The 27,890-nt window shown below is 47.6% G+C and overlaps 1 protein-coding gene across 2 annotated transcripts; it reads right to left on the bottom strand.

The window, feature by feature from the left end:
* Positions 1-27,838, bottom strand: INTS1 (integrator complex subunit 1). 2 transcript variants are annotated; one of them, XM_084216498.1, is made up of 47 exons: positions 27,699-27,838; positions 27,302-27,592; positions 26,546-26,742; positions 26,194-26,331; positions 25,429-25,588; positions 24,990-25,095; positions 24,534-24,720; positions 24,260-24,405; positions 23,816-23,957; positions 23,299-23,475; positions 22,942-23,050; positions 22,201-22,321; positions 21,473-21,550; positions 20,804-20,961; positions 19,549-19,645; positions 19,052-19,143; positions 18,665-18,725; positions 18,087-18,284; positions 17,712-17,841; positions 17,346-17,525; positions 17,105-17,254; positions 16,369-16,548; positions 16,077-16,181; positions 15,066-15,233; positions 14,637-14,748; positions 14,144-14,305; positions 13,245-13,391; positions 12,751-12,849; positions 12,252-12,376; positions 11,180-11,554; positions 10,482-10,641; positions 9,726-9,866; positions 9,133-9,313; positions 8,926-9,049; positions 8,286-8,404; positions 7,222-7,309; positions 6,400-6,626; positions 5,288-5,411; positions 4,676-4,809; positions 4,117-4,309; positions 3,721-3,848; positions 3,155-3,267; positions 2,486-2,599; positions 1,710-1,780; positions 1,118-1,209; positions 933-1,042; positions 1-544 (listed from the first exon to the last, which is right to left on the bottom strand). In XM_084216498.1, exons 1-47 carry the CDS (start codon positions 27,754-27,756, stop codon positions 429-431), a joined length of 6,684 nt encoding a protein of 2,227 aa, XP_084072624.1. In that variant the 5' UTR covers positions 27,757-27,838; the 3' UTR covers positions 1-428. The 2 variants fall into 2 exon arrangements, with proteins under 2 accessions (XP_084072624.1, XP_084072625.1); XM_084216499.1 differs by having other exon boundaries at positions 14,144-14,302.
* Between the last annotated feature and the right edge of the window lie 52 nt (positions 27,839-27,890).

Below are 27,890 nucleotides of genomic sequence, written 5' to 3'. Positions count from 1 at the left end.
TCCCCCAGCACAAATCTGCGTGTTCTCTCCAACACAGAGAGTGCAGACACTTCAATTGCAAGGGCCATCATTCACTCCCTTCTGCTCTCCCAGCAGCTCTGCCTTCTTGGAGAGACAAAAAACCCCAAACAACAAACCAGCAGCCACTGCCCCAAGACCCCAAGAAGGAAGTGGTCCCTGTTTGGCACAATGTTTAGGAGATTTTTCTCCCACAATAATGGCATCTCAGCCAGCCAGATTGATCCTTGCCCTTTTCTGATTTTCAGTCAGCACCTTCTTCTTTTCCAGCACAGTTTGGCTTGCCACATCACCTCTTTGATCCTCCAGCACATGGGTTGCAATACACTGTTCTTCTAACAGAGTTGTAATGCAGCTGACGAATCCATTAAATTAATTCCTCTGGAAGTGGAACTGCCAGAACCACATGTTCATATCATGGCCTCCATGTGCAGAATCTTCAAGGCCTCTGAGATCTGAGAGCTGGTGTCAATCTGGCCGTACATGCCCACCAGGAAGGCCCTGTGCAGCAGCACTGCTGCATGTTCTGGGAAAGGGAAAGGCAGAGTGAGGACTGGCCCCATGGCTCCATGTGCAAGACCAATCCACCAGCAACCACTGGGTGAGCATTTGCAGCTGTATGAGAAATTTCCCCTTCCATGAGAACTTGGTACAATTCCCCCTCTAACAGCTCTGTGGATTTGTGATCATGTGAGAGGTCACAACTCAGAGAAAACTACAAGATAGCAAATCTGCTTCAAGGAAGCCCCCCTTGTCTCTATGACAAATCTCCCTTGTGAACCTCAGCCCAAAGCTACTGTTGGTACTGACAGCCTGGTCTAAGCAACCATAGCAGCTTCCCAGGGGAGCACAGAGCCCCAGCTTTGACCCTTGTGAGGCCAACCATGGCCCAAAGGTGGCTGATCTCCAGGTACCTTGGCAAAGGAGGGTGTACTCAGGCAGGTTCCTCAGCGCTGTCTGCACCACCTCGAAGTCTCTGCTGCCCAGGCAGTACATGTAGGTGGGCAGGAAATCTGCAGCAATGCTGGGAGTGAAACATGACAGGGTCAGTACAGCCCCAGATCAGCCAGCACAGCCTCAGTCCCAGTTAAGTGCTCACCTGGGGTTGTTCTGGATGGAGCGCAAAGCCAGGCTGAAGGCCAGGTTTCGGCAGGAATCCTCTGATGAACTCATCAGCTTCTGCAGGTTTGTCTGAAAGATGGACAAATGTGGATCACAGGGCCATTCAGGGAGCACAAACTCCTCAGACTGGCATTACTCCCCCTCCACACCAATCCAGCCCAACACAAATCCAGCAGGTACTGGCTGACCCCAGAAATCCCTCTTTGTAAGACAGATTATCCTGGTTTTGAATACTTTAAAGTACCCTTCTGTAATCTTATTTCATGTGGGACAGCTGAGTTTTCCCTAGTTTCCAGCTTATTCAACAGAGCTGTTCTGTTCTCTCCTTGCCCTGGAAAGAGGAGAGAGGTTTAATTCTTCCTCTGACATACAGCAGATGATAGTTGAGGCAGTATGCAATGGAGGGAAATACTGTCTGCCCTCAGCAGGGCTAGCTGAGGACACTTTTCTGCTATGGTGCTGCAACAGCCACCCAAAAAGCAGAGGAAGGGTAGTGCTTAAGCTGGCTGTGCAGCAGACTCAGGTGAAAAGAATCTCTTCCAGTTGCAGTTTGAGACACCAATACTCACAGCAAAAAAGGCAAGAATTTCTGGCCTCCGTCTGGACATCTCATCAATGTCTGTCAGCACCTCCAGGATGTCTGGGAGAAGACACAGGTTGAAAAGGTGACTGAAATTCACTGATCCAGCAAAGAATCTTTTCTTTTTACCCACAAAACAAATCTCCCAAGCCATCAAGTTTTCCTGCTTGCACACAGAGGTAGTGCAAAAAACAGGGTACAGGCAGGACTTTTTTGTCCTATTCTATCTTGGAAGAAAAACTGTCACAACTTAGGTTTGAACACAGGAAACCTGTAATTTCAGAAGACCTTTGGAGATTATTGTTCCCATATGCCAGATTAACATGGTTTTCTTGAAGGCCATTTGGGGATTTCTAGTAAATCCTGCTTCTCATCAGTTTGGTATTTCATTCCTATCAGCACTTCAGACCTGGCTCGAACTGCAGCATTCCTTGATTTACTCATACTATCTCCCAAAATGCTTGAAGATCCTTGAAGAGCCTCAAAGGGGCCATCAAACGGCCCAGAAGGGCCAATCTCAAATGGCCTAAAAGGGCCATTGAAGTACTGCTGAGCTAAGTGATAACAGAATCATAGGAAGCCACTGTCACAGAATCACAGGAGGCTATGGACAAGTTAATCCAAAAATGGAACAACATCCTAACTGCTGGTGACTTCCAAACACAAGACTGAAACAGGAAACCAGGCTGCTGCTGACAGATAAGTAACAAGGTTGACAAATGTCTGCATTTGCCCTGTGTCTCTGCACAGCAGGTCCTCACTCACCCTCCACTGTCTGGCCTCTGGAGAGCCTCTTCATATACGGGGCCATTTCAGCCGGCGTGAGGGGAGTGAAGAGGGACACGCTGACCAGGGGGAGAGAGCCAGCAGCTGCTTCATCTGGGGGGAGAGAGACAGAGCAGGGCACTCCTGACAGCCCCTGGACTGGCCAGTATTCCCCACCAGTGCAGAGGTGTATCATGAGCCACCAGCAATGCTGAGATACAATTGTCTCACACTGTCTCTAATCTCACTGCACCTCCTGTCACCCCCTCAGCTGACACTGAGGAGGAAGCTTTGCAAGCTCTTTTAATACTGAATAATTTTCCCATGCAAGCTGTGCAAGCTGTCAACAGTGGAAGAATGGATGTACCCTTAGAGTCCCCCCAACAGGTCAATCCTTAAGTGTGGATTAAAAGGGCAAAATCCATGACCAGGAAACTCACCCTTGTTAGGAGCTGTTCTGCTCCAGTAGTGATACCACTGGCAGGAAAACAAATCAACCCATCCCAAATACTGACTGCCAACTGCTGAGCATACAAGTGCCATTCTCCAGTCTAAACACATTGAGCTGTGACAAGAACAAGCACAGTATACCCCACACAAAAACACCTATTCTCCAAAACAGACTGCAGGTTTACCAGCTGGAATAACTCTTCTCCCACCCAGACTCACCATCCTTCTCTTCATCAGAGCCCCTGTCCAAGATGCCACTCTTACTAGGCAGACTCAGCCCAGCCAGGAGGGACTTCAGCATTGCTAGGTCACTGTTGTCTGATGACAAGTCACTGGGAAAAAGAGGTGGTGTGTTTGGCTTTCAATAGCAACAAGGGCATGAGCACTGAAACAAAGAGCTTCTCAGAAGCAGAAACAAGATTTTTCCTTTCTTCATAACTGCAACTCAAATGCATTTTCCCCACATATCTGTAGGTGGGACCCTGCAGCCACTGCTTGGAGGAAAGATTCTCCACCTGCCTCTCTGGAAAGCTTGCAGGGCACTATGATACCTCAATATAACATTTAGGCCATTATGTGAGTTAAAGTCATTATGTGACTTCCTTGGGCACAGTTTTCACCTATAAAGAAGAGATATGCTGCTCATTTCAGTGGAGACTTAAGGGAGCCAAGGGTAAAAAAGTGCCATATTAGCAGCTACTCTGTCACATCCTCTTGTTGTCTTCTGTCTGATTAGCTCCTGGCAATCTGACTGTGCATGGGCTAACAGGCATAAGGAAGCTTACTGGAGTGGATCCGAGTGCTTCTGCAAGAAGGAGACAGCTGCCTGGGCATTGCACGTGATGTACTTGTGGATAAACTGCACAAACTTGCTGATGAAGGCAGCCAGGTGCCGGGAGGATTTTCTGTAGTTCTGGGAAAGAATCAAGAAGGTGAGAGTTAACCAAAAACGAGAAGCAAGGCACTGCCCCATCCTGCTCCTCTGGGTACCACAGAGCACTTCCTTGATCTGCTGCCTCCTCTTTAAGCTCTCCAAGGTACTTAATGCACTTTTTTGTTCTTAGGCATTTAGGAAGGCTTTCCCTTCAAATGAGAAGCACCAAGGTTGGCCCTGTGTTACAGGAGCTTCTCCATCTAGTGGCCAGCAGCCGGCACAGGGAGGGAAGCAGGGATTTTCCTACCAGCAGCAGACGGATGAAGGACAGGAGACAGTCCCAGAGTGCCGCCTGGTGCTCGTTCTGGAACACCTGCGGTTGGAGCAGCTCCAGGATCCCCAGGACATGGATGAAGAAGGTCAAGTGGTTCTGCTGCCTGAATTCCTGGAAATTGAGGTGAACGCGGCCGTGCAGTAGTGCTGCAATCATTGGCAAGTGCCTGAAACACAAAACAAGAAAATCTAGACCTAGATCTTTCAAAGTTACATGTTACCTGAGTTCCTGGAAGGCAAAATTCTTATCCTCTCTAGAGTTCTTGTCTTGATCCCTGTATAGATAGACTCAGCATGCCCCATTTCCCACCCATACTCTGCTCCCTAGTCTCCAATTCAGAGATTACTTCCTGACAGACACAAGGTGTTGCCTCATTGTAAAAGATGTAACTTTGCTGCCTCTTTCCTGACTTCTGTACAGGAAGGTGAATTCTCTCACCACCATTGTGACTGCTGCAAGTTTGTTCCCTTTCTAGGACAAGGGTGGATGCTTTTCAATAAGCCCCAGCCACACACAGAGGAGAGAGAGGTACCTAAGGAGGAGGATGGGATGAGCCACAGCCAGCTTCCTGCAGGCCATATTGGCATCCCACACGCGGCTTTCGGATGACTTGGAGTCACTGGTGTCTGCGAGGAGGTTAATGAATCTGTGAACCAGGGCATCAAGCTGCAAGAAAAATAATGAGCAAACTGTTAAGAAGTTTAATGTACAAACCAGCCCCTGGCTCTCCAGCAGTGTTTCCCAATTCCTTTCCAGCTACGCAGGGGGGTTAACAGAAATTATTTTCAGGTAGAATCTGTGAGCAGATGCAGTGTTCCAGCTGGCATGGGATCTGAAGTCCACAGTCCCTACAGACATCAAAGCAGGATCAGATGCCTGCACACTTGTGCCTTGCAGAAGCCTTTGGCACACAGAAGCTTGTGGAGCTTATACTATTCTATAGAAGGACACTGCAAAATAAACCACACCAGAACTCTCTGCTCTGGAGAGTGCAGGCAGGGATGGGGTAACAGAAAAGCAAAATAAAGAAACCAAAGTCACCCAGGAAGCTTTTTCCAGCCCTCACCTTCTAAACTGGGCATCAAGGTAGCATCCATTGTGCATACACAACTGAAAAGGGGCCTTCCTATGCCTCTAACTTTACCTTGCAAGTGCTGCTGTCTCTGGCTCCTTCACTGGTAAGAAGAGTCTCAGGCATAGGCACAAGGAGCTCAGGTAGTTGCAGGTACATCTGCAGCAGAAGGTCCTGGCAGCATTTCCCCACAGAGCTAAAGGAAAAAGGGAGAGGTCAGCCACTGGACCTACATTAGTTCAACCAGCAAACATCCAAGACCCATCAGATTAGTAACATCCTTCCTGCATGTGGTAAACAGAGCATGTGAAAACAAAGACATCAATAATCTCAAGCAGTGTTTTTTAAGTCTTTGCTTCTTTTGAACAGCTCAAATAATTCACTTTCTACACAGATCCATCCACAGTCTATGGGGATCCATCACGAGGCCATTTGGAGCTAGAAAACTGCAGTTCAAAAAGGGCATAGGAGAAGAAAGCTCTGCTTACATCTCCAGTGCAGAGCTCCTACATGTGGTACTTACAGTCAGCCCCATCCCAACTGGAAAATAAGCCAGAACCAGAACTATTCAGACTAGCCAGCATGTTCTCCTCACACCTGAAACCCCTGGAGATGCCTGGCATAGTCTGTATGGGAGGCAGTAGAAAGCATCTGTCACTCAGAATCTTTCCTAATATCACCATAAGCAAGGTTGGAATTAGGTCAGTTCCTTTCACTGCCACAAAAACATCATCTTCCTGTTCTTTCCACAGTCTTAAAATAGCTGTTAGGAAACAATTTGGTCTCCATTCAGCTTTGAAAGCAAGTCAGAAGCAGGATGTATTACAAGCAGTGACTCAAGGGATGAGTAGACAAGAAATCCCACGTTAGGAACTAGTAATCAAAAATAACCACTGCCTTAAAGAACAAAAGAAAAAACGCCAAGCATGTAAAGAATTTCATTCTGAAGTCCTAAAAGCAAGAAGGTCCTTAAATTTCACTTTTGAAGTCAGCTTCCTGGGCTGAGTACCACTTAAAACCACTTGTTATTTCCCCAGACCTTGGGAGGATAGTGTGCACATTCATACAGGCTCTGGAACATGACATTCTTAATGAAGACATACTGGCAAGTCTCAGCATGACCTGCCTGCCTGTGCCCAAGAACTACAATTCCAGCAGACAATGCTCCTCATTTGCACCCTCACCTGCTTCCCCACTGCTGGATGCAATTGGTTAAATATTCTGTTACTTTTTTGATGTTCTCAAGGTCTCCATGAGAACAACTGAGCAACAATGGCAGTCGAGACTGGATGAGTGTGCAGGAGGCCTCGTCTGTGTTCTGGTATCTGGTCTCTGCTTCAGCCAGGATCAGCTCCACCATGCTGATCAGTTCTGATGCCTTCAGGTGGAGCACAAATTCCTCACGGCGCTTCTGTAAGGCAAGAGAACACCCCAAATTATTCCACACCAAATCCCAAGATCCTTAGTTCCTTCTAGTCACACCCTCCCTGACTGGAATGGAAACTTAGAACCAGACTTAAGAATCCCCATATCTAGAGCTCTGAAAGAATTACAGCCCCAGATAAAATCTCTTTACCCCTCCTCTACTTCTTCATTTCCTTCCATCTCAGCATGTGTGATGGGTCAGAAAGCATAATTCAGTCACCAGTTCTGTGGAGAAGAGACAGAGCCTCCTCTTCTTTGTAAAATGGCAATTATTCCATGCTGAGTTTTAGCTTGCTTGCCACTCCAGTCTTGTGCCTTTACCAGATATTGTGGCAACTGCTGCAGGAGAAATGCCAAGTGGGCAAAGTTTTTGTGTTCCTATCAGCTTTCTGGACTCTAAACTGCCACTGTAATATGTAACAGCAGAGCAACTAAGTAATCATCTGAGGTACAGGCAGCAAACTTGGCACACTGCACCTGAATCACTCCAGCCACCTCTTGGCCAGGGAAAAATCAGGCACTGTGAAAACATTGCCTCTCACTCCATCCAGATAGGAATCTTGGAAGAACTGAACCAATACCTGAGGAGTTCTCTGGTCCCTTCCCTGCCAGATCCGAGGAATGTGAATACAGGCCCACAAGAAATCCAAGGATGCAGTTGGGTCAAACCTGCCAGAAGACAAAAGAAGACAGATTTGCAATTAGAGTCAACACAACCCTAGGGCAGCACACAAACACATGGAAGCATCACTAAACATGATGAGTGCTGTGAAGAAAGAAACATCTGCAAATGTAAAAATAGGACCTATTAAGTCCCAAGAAGGGGGTTGGTTCTGTTCCCAGATTATGACTAAACAGTTGTTGCAATAAGCACAGCACAGAACAGAACAAATGGCATTCAGCAAGTGTGGGGGCTACACAGAGCCTTACACCAAGGCCAGGAGCTGGGCATCAACACAAACAGTTGGTACAATCAGACCAATGACCTTACTGTCCCTATCACAGCAGTTACCTTGAAAGTTATTTAATTTTGAGCAAGTAATTAAGAAAAAAATAATAAACTGAAATACTACCAGTTTTAGAAGTATTGCTGTTATTAGTTTTTAGCATGCTGTTATTAGTTTTTACCTGGTCCATAATTGTAACAATACTACTACACTGGAACTTCAGTATTTGAAAGCTGCATACAGAAGCTTAGAGCTAGGGCTGCTGCAGAGAACAAAACTGGGAGGCTGATGCCATGAAAGGGTTAGAAAAAAGACTGGAAATAGAGTTTAGTACAACCAAAAGATCCATCAGAGCCTGCCCAGGTACAGAGACAGCCCTCAGTTTGCTATGCAAGCCATCCTGCAAACCCTGTGTTCATAAAGACTACTGACAAGGGCAATGCAAGATGGATTACCCACAATTAGCACTTCCTGTTTAGAACACAGCCAAATCTTTATGTGCTGCTTCCATCAAACAGTAGGTAATATTTATATCAAGGTACACAAATCAGCAGGACTGAAATCTGCATCCTTCTCACAAAGTCTATTTTTGGCTGATTTACATCTCCTGGCAGACACATCATGAACATGGCAGGTCTTGTTCTCTCTCAGACAGAGTTGCCCAACTCAATCCCTTGGCTAGGCCAAACAAGACTCACCTTTGCTCCCTGTTCCTGCCAAGCAGAAGCCTGATGCACTGGTGCAGCGTGGTCCAGCTGGACTGGTGAGTCAGAAGAGCCAAGAGGTATGGGCGGAAGGAGGGCACCTGGGACCCTGCCTGGAAGCACCAAAAGAGGAGGAGATGTAGTGAACAGGTCCTGGTAGCAAAGTGGCTGTAGGACATGCCATGTGTATTGCAGAAGGATGATAATCCAGGAGGGCAGACAGCATGAGGATTTAGGGCAGCACTTTCTGAGAGAACATGGCATCAGATGTGAAATTCAGTTTCAGCCTTAACTTTGGCATGGCACTTTGGGCAAGCTATTGATCTGTCTGCAAAAATACCAAGGAAAACACAGCTGGCTGGGTTGTTATGGGACTGTGCTGTATCTGCAAAGCACTTTGAGGTCCTTAAAAGAACATAGCTGAGGAAATATAAAGATAAAAGGAAACATAAGCCCTGCACTGGCAAATGTGAGCTTTGCACAGAACTGTCCTCCTAGTCAGCCTGTACTGCTTTGGAACTCCTACAGTACTCTGTGGCAAAATATAAAACTACCCTTGCCCTGTTTCCAGGTGCAGGTCAGTACCCCAGAAAGTTGTTTCAGCACAGCAGTCCCTCTGCCCAACAACTCTTACTTTGTTCCAGGAGAACAGTAGCTTCTGCTGTAGATCAGGGCAGCTGCTGATGACCTCTGGGTCCAACATCTCCAGCCAGTCATTGAGAAGGCCAGAGGCAGGCCCTGGCCAAGCTGATTCAGCACTGGGAACAAAGCAAGGCCAGTGTCACTGGTGATACCATGCACCCAGACCTACCTGTGAATTCCCATCATTGCTTTGGCTCACCTGCAACTCTCCACCTCCTTCTTTACTGGGGTTTCTTCTTTGTCCTGGAGCAACAAGGAGCATACCACAGCAATTGGTTTCATGGCAGGACACCTGGCAGTGGTCTCAACAGTAGCTGAGAAGAGGACAGTCAGGAGCTCCTCCAGGTATGGAGAGTGGGTTTCAATCAGACCTTGAAGGACTAGCAAAGGGAGAAAGATGTCATTCATTAACTTCAAGATGAGTTAATGAGTGATGCCACTCATTAACTTCAAGATGCGGTGAAAGGTATAGAATCTTGCAAGTATCATTCCTGATAGCAGGCTCAGTGAGGAAGAGGGAAGCCATTTTTATCTGGGATAGTAGGTTTCCATTTCTTTTTGTTAGGGGAAACCAACAGTTTGCTCAGAGACTTAATCTGAGTCCCAGATCACAGTTTATAAACCCACAGACAGTGGGGGAATGGAGGTGATACAAGACAGGGCCAAGCTTAGATCAGTTCACATTTTCTGATCCAGGAGAAGGCAGATTCCCACAGCTGCACACTAGGCACTGCCTTGCTGGGCTGGAAGTTCAAGCTGCTGCTGCAAAGGAGAGGAGAAGGACATCCATACCTTTGCTGATGAGCTCTGGCTCCACATTACACTTCTCTCCTGATTTCAGGGTTGCAATGATGGCACAGACTGTGGAGCTGATCAAGTCCGGGTCACGACGGAAAGAAAGAGCTTCTGTGAGGTGCAAGAAGCCACCTCGAACTGTAACAAAATCACAGCACTGGTATCACAGGGACAAGCCAGCCCCCACATCAGACTTCCCTCCTACAGGTTCCCCATGTGGCTCCAGGACACCACTACTCAAATGTACAAATATACATTCTACTGCCACTTATGGCCACCACAACCCTTGACAGCTCTCCTGCATGTTATAGGGACATATGGCTAAGAAGAAGCTCTGTAACCACAAACCCACTTCCATGCCCAAGCTCTTGGTTAGACTCCTGCTCCCAAGGGACAGCAGATGATAAACAACGCTGTAAGTCATGATGTGACCTTGTTCCAGAGGCATTCCTGCATGCTCATCTACCAAAACTATAGCTCACACAGAATTCCTGGCCTGAGAAATTTTAAGTTTTCCCTGAGAGATCTGCTGTGCCTGGTGAGATGTTACCAGGTGTCTACCGCAAGCCTCCAGAGCTAAGACACTTGTTCACAGCCTCAAAGAGCTTCTGCAGCACAATGTGCTACTTTTGTAACCCCTTATGACACCTGTCTAAAAGGCTGCCATGACACTCCCTGCTCCAGGCACAGTTTTGTCTCTTTCTTATCCCACTTTGTCCCCTCTGAGTCCCGTAATCTGCCCAGTGCCAGTACCATCACTGATCCTGTGCCTTGAGGAGTATTGCACAGCAAAGGCCTTCAGCTGAGCTCGCAGGGGACCATCTTCCACGGCAGGGTTCTCCAGCCACTGCAGCATCTGCATGAGCACTTTGAAGAAGAGCGAGGAGAAGGCAGTGTCCTGCGGCATGGCGCGCTGGGAAGAAATTCTTTACAGTTAGTGTGGTGAGGCATTGGCAGAGGTTGCCCAGAGGTTCTGGACTCCCCATCCCTTTAAGTGTTCAAAGCCAGGTAGGATGGGATTGGAGCAACCTGGTCTAGTGAAAGGTGCCCCTGGCCATGTCAGAGGAATTGGAGCTGGGTGATCTTTAAGGCCCCTTTCAACCCAAACCATTTTATGACTCTATGAATTAGACTTCAGCTCTCAAACTGTCCAAAAATGCCCTGGCTTGCAAGACATGTCCAACGCTACAGAACAGCACAGTCTACAGATCCCAAAGCCAGCAGAGACCTACAGCTGTAAATCCAAAAAATGGTTACCAGGCTGGGTGAGGTGCACTAACTCTGCAGGTAATCTCAACAGTGCCAGCCTAATGCAGCCAGCCTGCCCCCAGATCCCATGGCCAGGCAGCCTGAGCTGAGCATTACAAAGTGTGCACACAGCAGAGCAGATGCCCTGCAGATTTCTCATTTCTCCCTCACCCCTCGTTATGAAATGCTCCCAAGGCACTCACGTGGTACTGGTAGAGCTGGCGCATGAGCGGGCAGGAGATGAAGTGGTGGCGGTGCATGGCCATGACCAGGGCGCCGCCGTGCGCGGAGTTGAGCAGCGCAGCCACGGCCTGCAGCAGCCGCGCCGTGACCCCGCTGGCTGTGACCCCGCTGGCCGTGACCCCGCTGGCCGTGACTCCACTGGCTGTGACCCCACTGGTTGTGACTCCACTGGCTGTGACTCCAGTGGCTGTGACCCCACTGGCAGTGACCCCACTCTCTGGCACGGCCCCTTGGCGGATGTGGGCCAGCTCCTGCCCCAGTGACTGCTGCAGTGCCAGGGCCAGTGGCCGCAGGCTGGAGTTCTGCCACCGCGGGTCCGGGGTCAGTGGGAAGAGCTGGGGAGATACAACAGGGAGTACATTTATGACAGACAATGGAAGGATTGCTGTACCATGAACACGCCAAGGCTGAGGAGTGATTTACCTTGTACATTCATACTGACTGTAGGCTCACAGGAACCTTCTGATACAGCTTTTTCTATATTCTAGTGCCTGGCACATGAACATAAGCAGCATCTCTGCAACCCCAACACGATTATCCACGCTGACACTGCAGGGGAATCCTACTACCCAAACACCAACAATCGACTTGGCCAATTAATTCCCTGTAGGCTCCTTCTGGAGTCAATGGAAGGAGGGAAGCTCTGTAAGCAGACAAGCCAGAGTACAAATGCTGTTTGCACACAGCTTTGCTGCCAGGGCCCTGTGAGCATTTCACAAATCCTGCATCCACTGCTGAGAGGAAAGGCACTATGCACAGAACAAACAAGGTGCAGACACAGCAACATGCTAGTAGGTACTGACAGTACCAGGCATGATCAAAAGCCACATCACGTTCCAACTACAAGATAAAATTCCTGCCAGTATCAACTCCACCAGGCTGTAATGGCACAGCCTCATTGCATCAGGGCTTTCATATTTATTGCCTGCAAACACTGCAGGATAAGGAGTCACAAGATGCAAGTATAAGAGAAATGGATTTCGTAAAGCTGCTGCAGGGAAGCAGCTGCTCAGCTGGAGGTTATGACAGTACCTGCAGCAGGATGCCTGCCAGATCATCTTCTGGGCCCAGCACACGGACCTGGCTCAAGACCCGGATCCGACTCTGACTTTGAGAGTTTTCAGGACTAGATTTTGACCTTGCAGTCTCAGCGCTGTCTGCAAGAGGAATAAAAGGAAAGAAAGGAAAATGCTGTTATGGTAGATAGCATCTGGAACCCCAGCACCAGATCACCTTCAGCTTTACAGTCTCCAACCACTGAGAAATTCAGCAGCTTTTCTCTTAATTCTAAGCAAGACCTACTTTTCCATATGACTCAGAAAAACTCACTGTAATAAACTCCAAAAATACTGGAATTTCTCTCTTTGCCAGAAGCAAAAAATCTCTAGCAAAGGACTGGTATTTAACTGTAGCTTGCTGGTTTATTACAACACGCCTGCTTTTTAAGACATCTCTGCCTGTTCCTCTCAACAGCAACAAAGGAGGGAAGTTTGGAAGATGACTTTGATATTTAGGCTATCCTGGGGAGTACCTCGGCGGGCTGGTAAGGAGGCAGTTAGCAGGGAGTGGAAAGTCTGGCCTCCTGTTGCTCCTCTCTCATGTTGAACCTCCACAAGATGAGCCATGTAGTCTGAAAAAAGAAGGAAATAACAGCACATCATCATCTTGCCCTCTTCATTAAAGCAGGACAGAATTGGCTGTTTGTACAGCTCCTACAGACAAGAGAATCTGCTGTTCCCACAGACTTTGTAAACATGATGCCTTGAAAGCTTTGTTTCCTTTACAAAGTACTTTCCAAAGTACTTTTTGACTCTGTACATTCCAATCCAAAAAAATCCTCCTCTATTTTGGGAAATACAGCCAAGGGCCACCCAGGTGTCTACAGTGACAACAAGCTGCCAAAGCAGCCTGTGCACAAAGTTTGCTGAACTAGCTTGAATTTTTCCAAGGAAGTCACAGGAGATACTCATGGAAACAGTTCAAGAAAAAGTTAAATGCCTAGTCAGCCGCATCTGCAGCTCTTACTTTTGTCCATGATATTCTGCTCCAGTGTCTGTGGGTCATGAGATACTGCCTGATCCAGGTACTGTAGAAGTTTGCTCATGCTGGAAACTGGGATTCCAAAGGACTGAACAAAGAGAAGCAGCTGCTGTGGCTCCAGGTCCTGCAGGGCTGCAACAGACAAACACTGAATCCTCAGACCTCTGAACTGCCCATGGAAGGTCATCTTTATTACCTGATCTTTATGCTTTTGTCTGGACTAACAATGACACATTAATGACAGAGCTGCAGAGAGCCTAAAGCCAGAAGTCTGACAGCTGCCTACTATATTTTCTTTCCTCTGCAAATCATTGCTGCCTTATTGCATCTTCCAGTTAATTCACTCACTGGCTAATCTGATCTTCTGTTTAATTTTATTAGAACTTCAGTAATGCAATCATTCGTATTAAAAAATAACTTCCACCCTATCTCTTGATGGCTGCAGGCAGGAATTATTGAATAATTCAATCACTGGCTATAGACAGCTGTCATTTAATTAGTAAAATGGGATGAAAGCTCTGAATACCAAGAAGAAAGAGAGCACTGATGAGTGGTACAAGGACCAGAATAACCAAGGGTTTAGCTTACATCCTTCAGGCACAGCTTTCCACAGTGCTGTGCCTATTGTCTGGCAACTGCATAGCTTAGTTCCATCTGAATTGTTGTAAAAGAGATGGGACCGTAATTCAGAGTCTCCCATTCCTTTAAAATACACAGAAAGGGGAATATCCATTCAGACTCACTCCCCTACTTTAAAAGTAACAGTGACAGATGGCTACATCCAAAGGCATCCAAATAGGATGGCTGGGCACACTTGAGCAAGGAAGCCTCTCCCTTTCCTTTCAGCAGGGTTTGAAACACCAACAGACATGGCACAGGCTCACCTGCATCCACGAGCCGTGGGACCTCAGAGCGGATCATCCGCAGCTTCAGCCAGTCGGGGAGCAGCAGGGCCTCCTCGGAGGTGTCCACCAGAAAAGCAGTAGGGAGGGGCTTTTTCTCAGGGAACCATATATCCAGTAAGGTGTAAAAATCACCATCCCCTGCTTAAGAGTGGATAAAAAATTATTCCCATGTTCACAAGCACCTAGAATGCCCTGCCCCTCTCTATCAATACACCAGAACACACTGAACACACCACTGTTTTAGTATTTCCTGCTATCTGCAGAAAGCAAAAAGAAAAATAAATCAGCCTGCAAACCCTTCACTCTTTGCAGCAATATTTTGATAAATCTTACAGCTACAAACATGTACTGCAAGGGTCAAGCCTGTGAATAGGATTGACACCAGTCTGACCTGTTAGGAGACAGCAGATAGAGAAAAGGCATCCTGTATTGACCATTACCCCCCAAAAAAATCTGAGCACACTTCACTGACCTTGAGGTGGCCCCAGTGTCAGAAGAATAACCATGGCATGGACCACAAGGATGTGCATGGTGGCTGTTTCCCCACTAGTCCAACGAAGGAACACCTGATCCTGGGACTCTGACTGGAAAAAGGCAGGATAAGACAAGATGAGCAAAGGTGGGGAGAGAAAGGAGAACATGAGAATGGACAAATTTAGTCAGACCACAGTTCCTAACATCTCCAACAGTGCCTACAAAAGATCCTCAGGGAAAAGTTAAAAAGGCATTCTACAAACACACAGGCTTGGCTCTGATACTATGTCACAATCCTATTATTTTCAGATCAGGGAATTCTTGAGCTGGACTTGGTTTATTCAAATTGAGTAACCCATTAAGAGCTTCTGTTCTGTTAAGCTGCCCAGTGTCTGTGAGCCGCTGGGACAAGGCAGGAGGCACTCACCCAGCTGTACACCTCCTCGCCCTCCTTGCTCTGCCGCATGCGCTTGATGTAGCGGGAGAAGATGGAGAGCAGAGCCACGAGCACTGCATCTGACTCAGCACTGTAGGACAGCTTGGAGAATAGGTGGGACATGATGGTGGAGCGCTCCACGATCAGTCGGGCGACATCCTGCAGGGAGAAAACATCCAGGAGGTCTTCACTGCAAAGCACAGCCAGGTCCCACTGTTTCACTGCATCGTGTTCTCCAGTTCCACCGTCAGCCCAGCACACACCACTCTGGAGATCAGCTTGTGGAGTCAAGAGTAGAACTGACACAGGAGGGAAAAGGCTGGTGCTCTGCATGCATCTTACAGTGCCCCAGTGGAGCACAGATGCATTCTGATGCACCCCATTACAAAGTAAGTATTTACATAGCATTTCTCTGAAGATAAAGGTCTCCTGATGCTTATTATTCAAACTCCCCTGTGTATGCACACAGAGGCACTATCAGCACATGAGTCTTAAAAGCAACAAAAAAAGTACCCAGGAAGAAAAAAGAAAAAAAAAATCATTATTAAAAAAAAAATCACCAAAAGCCTTTCTAAAAAGAAAAAAACTCACACAAATCAACCCAGAAATCTAGTTTTGGTTATAGGGGAGTACATATCCCTGAAGAGTACATACCACTGAAGTTCCTGACTTCCCATTCTCTCCCCAAATACATATGACCGCAGGTTTAGCACCTGCTTATTTATGAAACACTGGCAGGTGGTGGGATTTCCATCAAAACACTAGCCATTCTTGCATTCCCCACGCCAGCTATGGGCTGCTGCACCAGAGGTTATTGCTCTGATTACCATTTCAATATACAAACCAAAGACACAGGCTGGCCTTTCAACCCATGCACAGACACAAACATGCAGTTATCAGAGTAACCCACTCCTCAGAACTCATCCTGGTGGTACAGCAAGTCCCATGCCTACCCCTGTCCTGGAACATGCCATGTGTCCCCCACACAATCCCTCCTCTCACCAGAGCAAGGTCGTTGTGCTGTCCCTGCTCCTCCACTGGGGCGTGCTGGGAGAGGTACACCAGGTAAGCACTGATGGTCTGGGGATCTGTCTCCATGTGGATGGCCTGGAATGAGAATTCCTTTCATTAGAAATCAAGATTTAATGAAAACAAGCACCAGCATAAGCAAAATTCTTCTGCAAGCACATAAACATGCCAGTATCACAGCCAGATCCAGTTTGTTTAGATCTGTTTCAGCACTAGTAGAAAAAGAACAAGCCTGACACTCCTCCCTTCAGCTGCTTCCACCCACCTGCTGCAAGGCCAGAGCTGTCGTGGCTCTCACGCTGTCAAACAGTGGCAGCCTTGGGAGGTCTCTCAGCAGCCACTGATATCCCTGCAGCAGCTCAGAATCACCAGAGTCTTCTTCCATGGGGTGATCCTTCTCCTCCCCATCACGCATCCCTCCTTCCGACAGCACCAAGGACAGGCCCTGCACAAGTCACATACATACAGCTGTTGCATATGAAGCCACAGCTGGACTGCTGGCTTCATACTAGTGAATAAAACAGAAACATGCTTCAAACACCACAGAAGGATTCATATACAGCACACAATCCGTTTCATCTCATATAATGTGTTTTCTTGACAGATACCCTGCTTGAAGTTTCAGTCTGAGCATGATCTTTGTGAGGCTTTCTGCAATTCTCTTTGCCTTGTCAATGCTCCAGAGCACCAGGCACTCACTCACAAAGAACAGCCTCTGCCAATTACTCCACATGGCACGCAATCTCCTGAGCCTACACCTGAACTCCACAGGAAACACAGTAAAATCCAGCTCTATCTTCAGTACAACTTAGCTGTTGAGCAATAACCTCTGAGCAGCAGGGAGCAGAAGTGTATTTGTTGGGGTTTGGAGACTGAGACAAGTCATTGAAGGAGGATGACATGGAACAATTTCACTGAGCTGGCTCTTGACTCAAGATAACCTAGGGCTCTGCCCTGGGCTTCAAACAGACCACAGTCAAGATGATTTTCATTCTGCTCACCTTCATGGCCAGGACCCTGGAAGCCACCTGGGAGGAGCTCAGGCGCCGCAGGAAGTAGTCAAGCACCTCACAAGTTGTCTGTTCATCTGCTTTGGGTCCCAACAGCAAGTCTTGCAAGCGTCCAAGCAACTGCCTTTGTTTCTGTTGTCTCTGTGGAGTGATAAGTTGGTCTGTCCAGTGAAATCAAATCTGGGATGCACAGAAAGTACGTAACAGAAGGGATCCCCAAGAGAATGCTCACCTGGCGTTTCTTGGCACGCTGGTCCTTACTCTCACCCTCCTCTTCTTCTTCACCTGAGGTTGATTCATCAGCAGCATCATGAAGCAGGAACTCACAAAGACACTGCACAGGCAGGACATCCAAGGAGCCCTCACTGGACTGAACCAGATCTGCCAGCCATGGCATTGACTGTGATGAGGCCTGGGAAGGATGAGAGGAACAAGTTCAGCAGAACATAGATCGTAGAACATAGATCATAGATCAAAGCAGCACACTGATCATTTAATTCCTGATCAGCAAACCACCATCCCCTGAATCTCACTTAGCTTCCTTTTGCCCCTCTGTTCAAGTTTCAGGGGCAAGGGATGCAGTCCCATCACAGCCCACCTGTCTTTGGATGATGTTGAGAAGAAAGTCAGGATGGCGACTGCGACACAGAAGGTGGCCCAAGCGAAGAGACTGGTTCAGGCTTTTCACCTGCTCCAGGACATGTGGTGGAGGTCTGCGAGGGGGGCCCCTGCCACAGAAACAGCAAGTTACAGGCTGACAGACCTTTACTCTGATGTGAGGAGAATCACTCAGTTCTGTAGTGCATGAGGGGTTTACAGGAAGGTGGCAGGCAGGTTGGAACCAGATGATCTTCCAACCAAAACCATTCTATGATTATGTGATCCCATGGGCTACCACACCACAGGGTTCTTCTTCCCCACATCTTGTTAACTAGGATTTCATAATGATAGCAGAATGCAGAAGACTACTTACTGAGGGTCCAGACTTGTCAGCTGGGACAGCAAAAGGCTGCTGCTTTCTGTAATTGTTTGTTTTGTGGATGCAGCTGCCAGATGACCCTCAAATGCAAGAATCTCCTGTTTTTCTCTCTGGGAGATCTGGAGTTCACGATTAATCATCTCTGTGCGTGTCTCCTCATCCGTCAAGGTACATTGAGGATAGGAATAATTACTGAGAAAATAAGTTAAAAAAAAAAGGAAATGGTTATCTTGTTCTATTCAAAATGAACCACAGTCAGAAAGAGCACAGGACCTCAGCTCTAATAGACAACATAGAAAAAATCAGGTAGTTTCTCAGTGGAGCCAGGAGACTGAGACCTTCTCAGCAAGGCACAGCAGTCATCCCCCTCCCCCTTTTTCTCAGCTTTATCCCCTTGCTTATAATATTCTTGTCGAGGGAAGGCACTTTTCCCACTCCAACTGCAGTGTTGATGCCAGTTTATTTTACACAAGTCCCACTGGAAAGGAAGGAGTTGCATGGCACAAACTTAATTCAGAAATGTGTGTTTTCAGTAGTCTGTTTGATATACATAGGGATTTAACCATACTAACTTGGTCATGACCATTTCCATGAGCATCTTTAGAGAGGGGTACTCCTCCCATGCAGCCAGACCTGCAGCAGAGAAGAACAATAAGGAATACAGGAAAAAAACAGAGCTCTTAAATATACTCTAACACATTGCAAGGTGGGGAAACAAACACAAGCTCACTTGAGAACAGCTCATAACACTCAGAGCACAAACAAGGCAACTCCAGCGACATGCTGGTCCAAATCCCACCTGCACACATTTTTCCCCCACAGGGGATACACAGTTATTTAAGTGCAGTTACCTCACCAACCCAGCACAGGCCTTGCACACAAGCAACCAGACTTCTGCAGAAAGCACCTTGGCCAATTTTTGCAGCAGAACTGGCATCCTGAGAAATGTCCAAACTCACCAATATTTTCAGGATTGAATGCAGCCACTACTAGCAGGAGAGGCCAGGCTTTCCAGTAGAGAGTAGAAATAGCTAGATTTGGAGGCTGGTACCTGCAAAAGCCATCAATAGAGAGAAGTGGTCAAGTTTGGTTCCTTAAGCCCATCTCAACTCTGCTTTTCTCCTTAATCATGGACTGTTTAGATTCAGTCATGCCAGTTCAGTGCTTTTCCCAACAAAGAGACACCCACACCCACAGAGAAATCCTTTCAGGAGGGAAAGCAGGATTCAGCTGAAGATTTTTAGGGCAGAAAGGTCAGTGCTTGCAGACCAAAGTACATTCCATGACTTGGGACTTGATTGCTCTAGAGAAATACCCACCTGAACACGACCCTGAAAATCCTTGTCATTTTGTTACTACAAATTTTAATAGAGAAGAGCATCTGTGAGCTGGGAAGTTAGTCACAAGGTGAAAGTGAGCTAGATCACAGCAAGATTATCTGTGTGATAAGTCTTACCCTGGAGGTAGTTGGATATTCTCTGGATGGTGATAAGTGCAGAGATTTAAGACTGCATCGATCAGCTGGATTCTTTCTACCCTCAGGACCTCAACATCTGGAGGAAAAGAAAAGACTGAACAAGTTATTGACCTGTCTGCCTGAAAGTCCTTCAAGAAAAGCAGCACAGTATAAAAAAATTTTACTTCAAGCAACTATGTTATTGTGGGCTTGCTCTTGTGATATTACAAAAACTAAAAATCAACATTTAAAGAGCAACAACACTTTAAAAAATCCTTTAAGTCAATATATAAGGATATGGAGCTTTTCAGCAGCAATCTGGTTTAAATTCTTAAGGGTACTTTTTTTCCAAATGCATCCAATATGATACTTGTAACTTTTTCAGAACTTGGATATACTCCTTCAGGTAAGCAACAAATCTGCTCAGAACTTCTGGGGCTCAGAAGAACTAGAAATGCATTTCAACTTTGCTGCAAGTTTTCACTCTAATTCTGAGTCTTCCAGTATATGAAATGGTGCAGGATTTAAAATCCTATATGAGAAGCTGGACACATTTTGAGAAGATACTGAACAGCAACAAAGCAAAGAAAGTATAGATCCTTCCACAAGGACTCTTTGCCATTAACCAGTCAGCACTAAGAGCATGTAAGAAGCTTTAGAATCAAACTCTGACAACACCCTCAATTCTGCCACAAACACATACAGCTCAGCTGAATGGATGTATTTACCAGCAATGCAGGAATTTAGACAAATGCTAAATGAATTCATAAAAGGAGTAAGAGTAAAGATTGCTTCTGTAACTGCTATTCTGTAAGTGTCCCAATAATGGACTTGAGAAGAGCACACAATTGGTTAATTAATTTAACTTCCAATCCTTCCTTTTTTGCATAGCCTACAAATTTCATTTTACAGTACGTACAAAGGACTAAATTGAATTTAAAAACGCTGACTCAAAACTCTGGGTGGTTGTTCAGAGTTCTTCATTCTCCACACAACCAATAATTTCCCAAACACTCCACGATACAAAATTAGTAACAGAGAGAAACAGTAAGAAAAAATAAGAAGCTTCTCTAGTGAGAAAGCAGCAGCAGCACAGCTGGCTTTGAGCCAAATGTTTAGCCATCACGACTAAAATATGCTTTAAGTGATGCAAGGCTCTTTGGTGGGTGGTAGGAGCTGTCTCAGCCCTGGGTGGCGATAGGAGGACATGGAGACAGAAGCCAGCACTTGCTGGTAGGAGCTTGTGCAGCCTCACCATCTGCTTGCACAGCTGCAGCCCTCTTCACCAAGTGGTCGGCGAGCTCCATGGCATCGGCGGGGCCCAGGGGCAGGTCCCGCGACAGCCCGATCACCAGGATGCGCATCAGCGTGTCCTCCAGGATGGGCACCTCGGAGCACAGCCGAAGGAAGAAGCTGCAGGAGACACGAGACATCAACCACACCTTGCACAGCAGCGTGAGGGCTCCTGGAACCCTCCAGAGACCCTACAATGTATCTGAGCAGAAGATACAGCACAGCTTCTTTCCCCAGTCTCCAGCTCCAAATGCAACTATCTGAAACCAATTAATATCTGAGTATCACTTGAAATTCCTTGTACCTCTACATTTCAGCCTCCTTGAGTCTGAGCTCCCTAACATTACCCCAGTTACCCACACACTGTGGGGCTGCTCTCCTCACAACTACAATGTCAAGATACAGAATAGCTTGGCACAGGGAACAGGAATGAAGGAGGAAGAGGAACAGATGGAGAGTGGAACAACACCCCCCAGTTTTATGGCAGTGTAACAGATGAAGAAAATCTGAGCACAGTTCCAAGCCTTTCTAACACAGAGCTATATAAGGATCACCAGAAAACAGCCATTCCTCTACCTCCAGCTAGAGCAGCTCCCCACCTGCACCCAGCACGGGAGGGGCACGCACTCACTTGCGGTCACTCTCAGGGGGCCAGTTGTCCCATTTGTAGTAGGTTTCTGGCTGTTCTGTGAAGAGCACCTTGTGGAGGCTGCAGAGATGAAGAGGACAATAAACACCATCGGTGAGGCTTAAGAATACATACAACAGCCCAGTCTCCCTCAAATCTGGCTAAAAAAGCTACCCAACCTGCACATGAAGGACCCCCCTCAGACAAATGAGTCTAGCAACAGTAACAACATGATTCAGAACAGAAAGGACTATAAAATCAATACGGGCTCTGGGCTTTTAAAATTTCAGTAACCTGTCTTGCTTACTATTAATCCTGGCTTGAACTGTCTCAGTAATGCCTTGTGTCAAGACCCCAGGATACCACCTGTCCTCCATAAGACAGAATGATCTGTGGAGCCCTCAGCCACAGAGCCTTAAAAAGGACGTCAAACAAAAAAACAACAAGGAGTCCAAAGGGAATTTGTTTGGTCAGATAGCTAAAAATCCCCTATGGAGTGGACCCAAATAATATAAATCAGAAATATTTTCCATTATCATATATTTCTGGTACGAGAATGCATCTGAAGGAGTTTCAGAGAGAGAGACAGTCCCTGCTAGAACTGTTTCTGCTCCCTGTCTGAAGATGGGAGAGAAATCTAACCAAACCCTGGTGTATACCTGGCTTTTCATAATATATCACTGTTGGGGAAGGGACTGGTTATGCACAGACATGACCAGGCTGACTCTCACCAGTGCACATAGTCCTTTGGAGCCAGCTTGCTGATAGATGGAACAACTGTATGCAGCCACCAGACAGCATCACGCTGGATAGCAGCAATCTGGTTCTGGAAAGAGCGCAGCACTTCCAGGTCTGAAAAACAGTCAGGGCACAAAATGCACACACGGGTCTCACCAGAGGTGTGGTAGTTTCAAGACAGTAAACAGGACTCTGAGGCATCAATAGTAAATCACAGAATCACAGAATGCTTTGAGTTGGAAGAAACCTTAAAGATCATTTTGTTCCAATTCCTGCACCACAGGCAGGGATACCTTCCCCTAGAAAAGGGGAATAGAGGAGTGTATGAGAAAGACTTGAGTCCCCCAGCTCTGACAGAACATGTTCTTTGCTTTCTGACACATGCTGCAGCAAAACCCCCAACACAAAGCACAAATGGACTAGTTTTGTGAGAAGAAGGGACATGGGCAGTCATGTCAGTGCCACACCACAGGTCTGTCTTCCCAGCCCCTTAATCCTTACAGCTGCCCCTTCAGGCCTGAGGCCCTTCCACCCACAGCTCCCTCTCCCCAGACTCTCAGCCACTGCCTTCGTAGATACAATAACCACCTGGCCATGCAAATTCCACATCCCCAATCTCTGTCAGCCCCAGGATGACAGCAGGCTCCCAACCCTAGCTGATGTTCTCCCAACATCAGGGGCACATATCTACTAAAATGCTCATCCTCAGAGGGAGCCTAGGTTCTTCTGCTTACTCTTTTTCTCTCCTTTGTCCCAAGCAATTCCAGCCTCCTTCACCTGGGCTGTGATACCAAGCATCATGGAGACAGCTAGCAGGTCGGTTATGTGGATGACAAACCGCTCCTTAAAATAGAAAAGGAAAAAAAAAGAGTTGAACAGCAACAGCCAGAGCTGCCTTCTGGAACTGTTTTGTCATCAAAAAGGATGAACGTGGATGTTTGCAAATGAGATATGGGAGCGCTGCTATGAGATACACAAATAGTGACTCACTCAGACCCCAAAGAGCAAAAGGAAGAATTGCCAGGAAAGCAGACACAGAAGAGCTCAGGGCATCACTGGCACAGCCAGAGCACAAGGGTGGAGAATGGTACCTTGAATTCCATCTCTGCATACAGGGCCTCCTTCCGTTCCTGCATGAGACCCAGGCAGAAGGCCTGGAAGTTGATCTCATGCTTTGTCTGTTTGATGATCTCTCTCAGCAGGGCCCGTGAAGCTCGCAGGTAATCGTCCTTGGTGGTCAACAGATCCTGGAACACCATTGCCAGGTACTGGGGCAATGACAGAGAGAAAACTGTCAGTGCACTGTAAAGGGTCTGCATCCACAAAATGAAGAGACACAAGGAAACCATTCTGCAGGTATCCTGTTCTTCAGACCCGTGGGTAGCTGTAATAATGTTTCTCTCATGAAACTGCATTATCACCCAGAATGTGAGAGTTAGAAAATGCCCATTTATGTTTATTCCTACCAAGAATAATTATATAATTTCAGAATAGTATGATAAATATCAGACAGCTGTCTATGAAAAGATTCACCTGAGTCTCAAAACAACTAAATCTGTCAGGTGGGGTTCTGGGGTTACCATCAGTCATCCAAGACACAGCACCTACCTTTGGAGCTTGCTCTGAGCTGTGCTGAAGCACAGTATACAGGATCTGCATATTGTTGGGATTTCTTGCATTTGATAGTTCATTGAAAATCACAAACTTAATGGTGGTGCCCAGGTTATCCCTGTGTGCATTCAGCAGCTCTCTGCAAGGGAAGACCAGGGATACCTGAACTGACATTTCATTGCAGCTGGACACATTCTTTTCATTTCTCCTTGAAGTATTTAGCACACAAAAGTGAAAAGGATGGAACAGCACCTATCAAAGGATAATATCAAAGGACTACTGAAAGATTTCTAGGACAATGAAATTCATTTAAATGAGCACAAGACACTCCATGTCCCAAGCTGGTATTTAAAACCACTGTGCAAAGACATTGAGACTGTCAAGTCCCTGGGCATGTCTCCCACAGTGCTTTCCCTTCCTGTCACAGACCCAATCACTCACCTGACACACAGCATGTAGTGGTTGAGAAGGACTTTTGGCTTGAGACGAATTTTGATCAGGTTGGAGATAACTTCCATGTCCTCTGAGCTGTGGGTGTTACAGTTCATACACACTGACATCAGCAAGTCCTGAGCTGGCTTGGTCAACTGCAGAAAAAGAGCAGAAAGACTCCAGCCACTCACCATTACAGACCAGAAACGTAACTGGAGTACAGCATGCAGCCCTCCTGGCTGATTGCAGACCAGGGCTGTGCTTCAGCAGCTCCTCTCCTCACCTTTGGGTTCTGCAGCCACATCTCCAGCCTCTGCACAGCCATCTGGCGCACCTCCTTGTAGCCACAGGTTGCCGTCAGCAGGCGCAGGAGGTTCCTGGAGACGTTGTCCATGGGCTGGCGCCGGTTCAGCTGGTCCCGAAGCATGTCCAGCACATATTCCTCCACACTCTCTGCAAGGTCTTCATACCTGGGCCACACAAATTGAACTTTACTCATTTTCACAAAAGCCAGTTGAGAGATGAGCACTCTTTCTTATTTGTGGTGTGACTTGCAAACCAAGAAAATCCCCTCTTTTCTCTTGGCACCAGTTTTATCTTTTGCTCAACATCCCCCAGCAGATGGTAGAGGAGCACAGAGAAGGAGCTTCCTGCCACAGCTCTTCAGGGTGGGTGAGCACAGACACATCTACAGAAACACCTGCACATAACTGTGTTAGGAGAGGAAGAGGCACTGTACCTGGGCATGAGCTGGCCTGCCTGCTCCGGGCTCATTTTCTCCTCTGCAATCAGCAGCTCACTCTGGCTGTCCTCCTCCTCTGTCATGGAAGGGTGTGGGCTACTCCCTAAGAGAGAACAGGACACAGCACACACCATGAGACAACTCCTCTCCCTAGAGATCAATCACTTGTGCTCTGGTTTGTTCAGCTTCTTTCAAGGATCCCTTTCAGCAGGACCACAGCCTCTCACACTGCATCCCATACAGGCCCATTTTTCACTACCCTCAAACGTCCTCTGGACATGAAAGAGCCCCAAAAAGAAGAAAAGCAATGCCTGGAAACTCAAAGCCTGGCCTATGTGACTCCATCTAATACCAAACTATTCTCACAAGTCAATAAACACTGCAGGCTCCATGCTCTCCCTAAACCTTTGCTCCTGGTTCCCAAACATCTTCTTACCAGCACTAAGGTCCCCTCCACTACGTCCAACTTCTCCATGCAAGAGCATGGTCTTAGGAGGCATCTTGGTGTTGAAAGCTGTCTGGATGTTATCCACAAATGTCTTGCAGTGAGGGCTGTCCACCCAGATGCGCTCCCCAAGAGAGTCCTCGATGTACACCTGCAGCAGGGAGCACAGTCCATTTTCATGGGGTAATCAAAGGAGTATTTCTGAGTTTTTATGAATTTCCAATATAGCAGGAAACTAGCCTAACCAGTGCATGGATGAAAACAAGACTAGATGATCATAGAAGAGCAAAAATATACACCACCACATCCCAAGCTCTACTGGATGCCTTCTCAAGAAAGACTTTACAACAACTTCTGCCATCAAAATATAGAAGCTGGTCAGTTTTTTAAGTTAATGAGCTATTTTAATCTCTACATACCAAAGAGAAAGCAAGGAGTCTCTGCAACACATCAATACAGACTCTCAAAGATATTTCAGAAAGAGATATCTTTCTCTTTCTGAGATAAGGCAACAAAAGGCAATGGAGGCTACATTCCAGAAACCCATGGAGATTTTTCTTTAAAAGGATGGGCCCAGACTGCAATTTCTGCCCCCTCCAGCTGCATTCCCACAGTAGACAAGAGAATACTAGCCACCCCTTTCCCTACAGCTGTAATAAATCCTGTGCTGCTCTCCTACTCCAATACATCCACATTTCCCAACCCAGTCTGCCCACCATGGCCTCAGTCCAGCAGAAACCCCCTCAGTTCACCAACCTTGACAAAGATCTCTGGCCAGTTCTCATCCTCTTCATAGGCTGCCATGAGAAGGTTGCATGCCAAGACAGACACAAGACTATTCCCTTTGGCTTTGAAATTGATGGAGGCATCTCTTCGGAGTAGGCTGCACAGTGCCTGGAATAACATCCACAAATAATAAAATACTGAACAATTCATCTATTGAGAAAGCAGACAGAGAAGGTGCAGAAAGAGAAATACAAATTGCAGCAGCTTGCCACAGAGCTCTGGTTTTACAAAGCCATGCAGACCGTGCTCTGGCCTGAGAGAAAGTGCAACTCTGCTCACAGTTTGGCAGGAATGATCCGTCAGTGACTTCTCGAGTCCTCACCTCGATAACCCCTTCGGTGGCAAATATGTTGGGTTTGATTTTTGCCAGGTACATAAGGCTCAGGTAGAGAGTGGTGTCAGGTTTGGCTCTGTTCATCTTCAGCTGCTTCACAGCTCCACACAGCACCCCCTCAATGCGGTCATCGTTGCCTTCTGCCTCTGCTGCCTCAATCTCATCCAGCAGCACCGTGGGGACAACTGCAACCACCAACACACAGGCATCAGCATTTACCTTCATGCCAAATGACCACCCTGAGGTGCTGCAGGACCAGTCACAAGCGACAGCAAAGCACAGACCAGTTCACTTTTAGTCCCTGAAACAGCTTTTCCTTACTCAATTGCCATTAAAAGATCTGTTTCAAAACTGACAAGGCCCCTTCATTGTTTTTCTATGCTAGCACACTCCTCTGCAAATATATCCAACATCAGAAATGGAATGACAATTCAAAAGGCAATATCCAGACCCAGAGTTTGCTAAAGAAGTGTGAATAAAATACCACAATCCAGACTTTGAGATCTCCTCAGAGGAGCATCTCACATACAGCTACTGAACAGCTGTCAGACAGAATGAACACAACCCAATGCCAACAGAAGAGAAAACCTTGACTTCAGCCCCATATCCAGAGAAGGAAACCCTCGAGGAGAGCACATAATTGCAGTGTGGGCTTCAAGAACGACTCCTGGGATGACACTCCAGAGAAAGGAGAAGTTTCCCCCGAGGCTTCCGTGTGACGGCAGGAGCACAGCGAGGCCTCACCTTCGATGGGGATGACAGAGGGCTCCTTGATGGAGGGCGAGATGGCTCTTTTCTCCGCCACGGCCGCCTCTGCCAGGCGTCCCAGGGCGCTGAGCGGCGGCGTGGAGGAGAGCTTGGGGCGCTTGGTCAGCCCGGGCAGCCCCGCCGGGCCCGCCAAGGCGGCGGCCGCGTCCCGCTTGCGCTCCGAGGGCAGCCCGGGCGGCGCCGGCTTCAGCAGCGTGACGGCGGCCTTGCCCTCGCCGCTCTGCCCCTTGGAGCCCAGCGCGATGAAGTCTCCGGGCGGCGGGTGCGCTGCGGGGGGAGACACAGCGACAGTGAGGGACAGTGAGGGACAGCCACAGTGAGCCACAGTGAGCCACAGTGAGCCACAGCGCCCGCCCGGCCCCGCGGGACTCACCGGACGGCTTGGGCACGGCGCTGGGCCGCCGCACGGCCGCCGCCTTCGGCCGGTTCATGGCGCCGCCGAGCACCGGCCCAGGGGCGGACTGAGCGGCAGCCGGGACGGACGGATAGACACCGGGGACCGACAGCCGGGACCGACCGACGGCCGCGGCCACACGGAACCGGAACCGCCGCAGCGGCACCGCCC

This window comes from Fringilla coelebs (genome assembly GCF_963513975.1).
Source record: "Fringilla coelebs genome assembly, chromosome: 16".
NCBI lineage: Eukaryota > Metazoa > Chordata > Aves > Passeriformes > Fringillidae > Fringilla > Fringilla coelebs.
This window is presented reverse-complemented; position numbering and strand designations above follow the sequence as displayed.

Excerpts from the sequence above, each read along its gene's own strand:
- INTS1 (XM_084216498.1), bottom strand. The coding sequence starts at position 27,756 with ATGAACCGGCCGAAGGCGGCGGCCGTGCGGCGGCCCAGCGCCGTGCCC. Across the intron at positions 26,743-27,301 it reads CTCTGTCATCCCCATCGAAG|TTGTCCCCACGGTGCTGCTG; the intron begins GTGAGGCCTCGC and ends TGGTGGTTGCAG. Across the intron at positions 5,412-6,399 it reads ATCCAGCAGTGGGGAAGCAG|CTCTGTGGGGAAATGCTGCC; the intron begins GTGAGGGTGCAA and ends TTTTTCCTTTAG.